Source organism: Mercenaria mercenaria, chromosome 11 (genome assembly GCF_021730395.1).
Source record: "Mercenaria mercenaria strain notata chromosome 11, MADL_Memer_1, whole genome shotgun sequence".
NCBI classification, from domain to species: domain Eukaryota; kingdom Metazoa; phylum Mollusca; class Bivalvia; order Venerida; family Veneridae; genus Mercenaria; species Mercenaria mercenaria.
In genome coordinates this window covers 81,070,339-81,076,338 of record NC_069371.1, presented here as the reverse complement: position 1 = coordinate 81,076,338, position 6,000 = coordinate 81,070,339, and the positions used below count along the sequence as shown (strand labels likewise).

The 6,000-nt window shown below is 36.0% G+C and overlaps 1 protein-coding gene across 2 annotated transcripts in view; it reads right to left on the bottom strand.

Moving 5' to 3' along the window:
• Positions 1-792: 792 nt before the first annotated feature.
• The window catches only part of LOC123531521 (uncharacterized), a 28,040-nt gene continuing 22,832 nt past the window's right edge, over positions 793-6,000 (bottom strand). For both annotated transcript variants that reach the window (XM_053517908.1, XM_045312568.2), the window contains exon 12: positions 793-4,397. In XM_053517908.1, the coding sequence (XP_053373883.1) occupies positions 4,306-4,397 (92 nt within the window). In that variant the 3' untranslated portion in view covers positions 793-4,305. The remainder of the gene's footprint in view (positions 4,398-6,000) is intronic.

Below are 6,000 nucleotides of genomic sequence, written 5' to 3'. Positions count from 1 at the left end.
TATGAAATCACCTCACAATGTAATGTAAAATCCAAGATGCGTACAAATAATGGTACTTTAGTATATTTACACTTTATTTCAGAGAAAAACATAGAGAAATACATGATTTTTTTTTGAGATAAAATGCAAAACTATGGTAAAAAAATGGTGGGATTTCTATCTGGCACAGAACTTCTTACACCACGTTTAATTTTAACTTTGTTTGGCCTTGAATTTTGCAGACCATGTCAGGATTACTGATCATTTCTGTTTACAAAGTTCTTTGCCAGACAGAAATCCTAATATGGGCTACAAACTTCTGTGCAAGATAGAAATCAAACCATGACCCAAAAAGTCCCAGGCCGTAATGAAACAACTATTATCACTAGTTTATATGAGAATAGTCGAAATTAAGTAGCAAACCGTGAGCAAGATACCTAACTGCCATCTCCTTAATTCCTGCAACACAATGTCTTCAGGTGGTTATTTGTGCTGAATTATTTTTAAATTCTATCACACATGACAAAGTTCTTTTCTGGAAAAAATTATCTAAATGCACAAACCCGTGGACAGGAATAACACTGTATGTCCCTGCCATCATCAAGGCAAGGGCATAAAACTTACAGAAATGCCCGATCTTCTAATGTAAACTTGACCATTAAGTCAGGGGCCATGGTTGCACCCTGCACAACATCATTATAGCAGATGATTAGACACAACCGTTTCAAAATCCTTTCTGTCATTAAGATTTATAGACTGGGTAAGAAACACAATTTTAGACATAGGGAAATCAATTAAAACATCACAAAACCATAAACTAAATATTTTATTTTACAGACAAAATTTTGATACAAATAAATACTCTACAGGTAGCTAAAGTGACATACAATAGGTCTACTTACAACATCTATTCTATATGTGAAAACATTGCTCATATTTTTCAAAAATCCCAACCCTGTACAGATAAAAGAAATTTTACTATAAATCAACAGCTTTAAATTCATTAAGTTAAACACAAATACTCAGTGTGCAGCATGCTTAACTCCACAAGTTAATGCATCTCAACCTGGCAGCAAGTCTGACAAAAAGTATCTGTGTTAAAAAAAACAAGAGGACCATGATGGTCCTGAATCGCTCACCTCTTCCCACATGATCCAGTTTTGAGTATGATGTCGTTTTTTCTATTATTTGACATAGTGACCTAGTTTTTGAGCTCATGTGACCCAGTTTTGAACTTGACCTAGATATTATCAAGATAAAAATTCTGACCAATTTTCATGAAGATCCATTTAAAAAATATGGTCTTTAGAGAGGTCACAAGGTTTTTCTATTATTTGACCTATTGACCTAGTTTTTTCAGGCACATGACCCAGTTTCAAAATTGACCTAGATATCATCAAGGTGAACATTCTGACCAATTTTCATGAAGATCCATTCAAGGGTATGGCCTCTAGAGAGGTCACAAGGTTTTTCTATTTCAAGACCTACTGACCTAGTTTTTGATCGCAGTTGACCCAGTTTCAAACTTGACCTAGATATCATCAAGATGAACATTCAGACCAACACTCATGAAGATCCATTGAAAAATATGGCCTTTAGAGAGGTCACAAGGTTTTTCTATTATTTGACCTACTGACCTAGTTTTTGACGGCACGTGACCCAGTTTCAAATTTGACCTAGATATCATCAAGATGAACATTCAGACCAACTTTCATACAGATTCCATGGAAAATATGGCTTCTAGAGAGGTCACAAGGTTTCTCTATTATTTGACCTCCTGACCTAGTTTTTAACGGCACGTGACCCACTTTCGAACTTTACTTAGAAATCATAAAGGTGAACATTCTGACAAATTTTCATGAAGATTTCATGAAATATATGGCCTCTAGAGAGGTCATAAGGTTTTTCTATTTTTAGACCTACTGACCTAGTTTTTGACCGCACGTGACCCATTTTCGAACTTGACCTAGATATCATCAAGATGAACATTCTGACCAATTTTCATACAGATCCCATGAAAAATATGGCCTTTAGAGAGGTCACAAGGTTTTTCTATTATTTGACCTACTGACCTAGTTTTTGACGGCACGTGACCCAGTTTCGAACTTGACCTAGATATCATTAGGTGAACGTTCTGACCAATTTTCATGAAGATCTTGTGAAATATATGGCCTCTAGAAAGGTCACAAGGTTTTTCTATTTTTAGACCTACTGACCTAGTTTTTGATGGCACATGATCCAGTTTCGAACTTGACCTAGATATCATCAAGATGAACATTCAGACCAACTTTCATACAGATCCCATGAAAAATATGGCCTTTAGAGAGGTCACAAGGATTTTCTATTATTTGACCTACTGACCTAGTTTTTGACGGCACGTGACCCAGTTTCGAACTTGACCTAGATATCATCAAGGTGAACGTTCTGGCCAACTTTCATGAAGATCTTGTGAAATATATGGCCTCTAGAGAGGCCACAAGGTTTTTCTATTTTTAGACCTTCTGACCTAGTTTTTGACCGCACGTGACCCAGTTTCGAACTTGACCTAGATATCATCAAGATGAACATTCTGACCAATTTTCATGAAGATCCATTGAAAATTATGGCCTCTAGAGAGGTCACAAGGTTTTTCTATTTTTAGACCTACTGACCTAGTTTTTGATGGCACATGACCCAGTTTCGAACTTGACCTAGATATCATCAAGGTGAACATTCTGACCAACTTTCATACAGATCCCATGAAAAATATGGCCTTTAGAGAGGTCACAAGGTTTTTCTATTATTTGACCTACTGACCTAGTTTTAGATGGCACGTGACCCAGTTTCAAACTTGACCAAGATATCATCAAGGTGAACGTTCTGGCCAACTTTCATGAAGATCTTGTGAAATATATGGCCTCTAGAGAGGTCACAAGGTTTTCTATTTTTAGACCTACTGACCTAGTTTTTGACCACACGTGACCCAGTTTCCAACTTGACCTAGATATCATCAAGATGAACATTCTGACCAATTTTCATGAAGATCCATTGAAAATTATGGCCTCTAGAGAGGTCACAAGGTTTTTCTATTTTTAGACCTACTGACCTAGTTTTTGATGGCACATGACCCAGTTTCGAACTTGACCTAGATATCATCAAGGTGAACATTCTGACCAACTTCCATAAAGATCCCATGAAAAATGTGACCTCTAGAGTGGTCACAAGCAAAAGTTTACAGACGCACGCATGGACGACGGACACCGCGCGATCACAAAAGCTCACCTTGTCACTTTGTGACAGGTGAGCTAAAAACAGGTTAAATACACAGCATTTCTCCCCTCCCCCACCCACTAGAAATATAAACTTCACTTCCTTTAATCATTTCAACTGCTTTGAAAAAAACATACAATAAAGGACAAAGAAACTGTAAAATGTAAATATCTAATTAATAATAGTCAAACCATCAGATCTGTGTATCTTACCAATATTAAACTGCCAGATGTGCCTTTAAAATATGAAGTATTTGTGACATAACATGATGATACCATAATTTTTATAGATATCTAGTCCTCTTGCCAAATTAACAGACATTGTTTTCTATTGTAAACTGCCTACAGTGCAGAGACCTCTCAGGAAGTGCTTACATATAAGCAATCTGCAAGCCAGAGTTGTGGTTCTTGACCTATTAACTCACCTAATTATGATCTAATTACCTCCCTTTTCAAAGTATGACTTTCCTAAATATATTCAAAGCATTGAAACACTTTTCTGACAGGCTGATTATATAAAAAAAATATTAACAAACAGTAAAAAGCACTACAGCAAATCTATATTTAATCATAAATCATGCAAACAAGGTTTGCAACATTTGTGTAGCTAACTGAATATAAAATTTAAGGTTATTTCTAATTTTTTAATTAAAATTAAAAGAAGACATACAAGAAGGTAATCTTGCGTTGGTTTACAAAAAAAAATATCTGTCAGTAATTTGGAGGGTCAAGGTTAAATTACAGACTTTACTCTAGGTTGTGACCAATACAGCTGTCCTAGAAACAACTCTTTCACCATTAAGGTTAAAACCTGTCCTCTCCTCAAGTCAGAAAAACCCCTTCCACACTGCATTTTTAAAATTTATAAAACAGAAAGACATCATTATGCCTTTCCACCATCCTAACCAGACTTTCAACACAAGTGTTCATACTTTCATCAAATTGTCCCAAATGGTCAACAACACAAATGCCTAGACACATTCCCTTATCTCAAATGACAAGACTCTGCTGGTTTATAGTAATTAAGCATATTCTGGTTCCAAGAAGTTTCCTCAGGCAACTTTCAGTCAGCCGACAATTATGTCTGCATTATATTTTCCTTGTCTTCACGGCTTATTTTTGGGACACTTGTTTTCTTTGCAATCAGAAGTCTGCTCTGCTCTGCCTTCACTGGAACATAAATTTGAAAGATTAACAGGACTTGTAAAAAATTTTTACAGCAGATTGATCAGTAAGGATTAAAAATGGAATCTATCATAAAATCAGTATATTATTTTATCTAGTGTACAAGCTGAAAGTAAATCGTGCAACAGAATGCTATCCATTTCTCTACACTTTCCACGCCATCTAAAATCTCAGTAATATATATATACTATTTAAATAATTACAAAAATAAATGTCTTAAAGACAGCAACATGACTATTACAATAGAAAGCTGCTTCAATATACATTAAAAGTATTGATTTACTTATTTTATAATCAACAGTAAATAATTTTTGCCCTAATAATAAGTTATTACAGAAATATTTTAAATAGTATTCATGGACAGAAAAGGGATTCTGTAATACACCCAAAAATGAGAGTCTATTCTGTTTGTTGGGTTAAAAGTCACATTATTATTATTATTATACCAGATTTATATAGCGCCCTTTTCATGATCAATTTCACGTTCAAAGGCGCTTTACATAGTTCAAATGCAGCGACACAGGGCGCATAATTCATCCTCTACTAGTACAGACACAGAGCGATCTGACCAGAGGGACAGAGTGAGACAAAGCCCCCACGACAGAGAGATCAGAAATCAGATACAGGCTTGTCCAGCTAACTTAGCCTAGCTCGTTGCGAATAGACAGCCTGGTTCTTTAACCTGCCCAGTGTATAGCACTGATACACGCAAGAATTGCCTGGGTTCCTGACTAGTACACCTCTAGTTGGGTGGGAAACACTGAAAAAGAGTTTTTTAAAATTCCCAAGTAGCTGCCGGGGATCGAACCCCCGACCTCAGGATTGGAAGGCCAGTGTGCAAACCACTGAGCTATCCGTCCACCTAAGTTAGAGTTTTTGTTGACAGGAAGATACAGTAAGGTTTTGCCAGGGCTGACATCGTAAACATTTCAGACTATATTCAGGGGTGTAAAATTCCACTCGCCCGCTCGCATTGGCGAGTTAAAGTCTGAGTAGGACGAGTGGACCTCGCTGTATACTCGACCGATTGGGCGAGTGGTTTTTTTACGTCCTTACTTTACCAAAATTCAGAAATTACAACTCCAAAACGTCAACAAACTTTGAGATGGTTCAGTCGCTACCTGGATTGACTGGAATTTACCCGCGAATCGTAAAGATATCAAAATGTCATGCCGGTAATTTTCCATTCCACAAGCACGTGCGACCTATCGTATTAAATATCAAATTTACATCGTCACGTACACAAAAACCGTGCGTAGTGCATTCATTTTTTAACATTTTCGCTTCAAGTTTTCAACATCTCTTGAGAAATAATACTATTTGAATTCTATAATGAATTTAATAAGCTATCGACAGAAATGTAGGCAAAATTCTATAAAAACGGTCGAATTTTCATATAAACATTTGTAAAAATTCAAACAGCGCGATCTTAGTTACTTATTTCTTTCTAAAAGTAAATAAATGATGAATACTCTGGGCATAAAATTCAGACTTTTGACCAGAAAGAACAAAAAACAGAATAAAAAAATCTTAAATAATGAAAAATCGGCAGCAATTACAATACATGGAGTAAAACGATTTTTGGCAA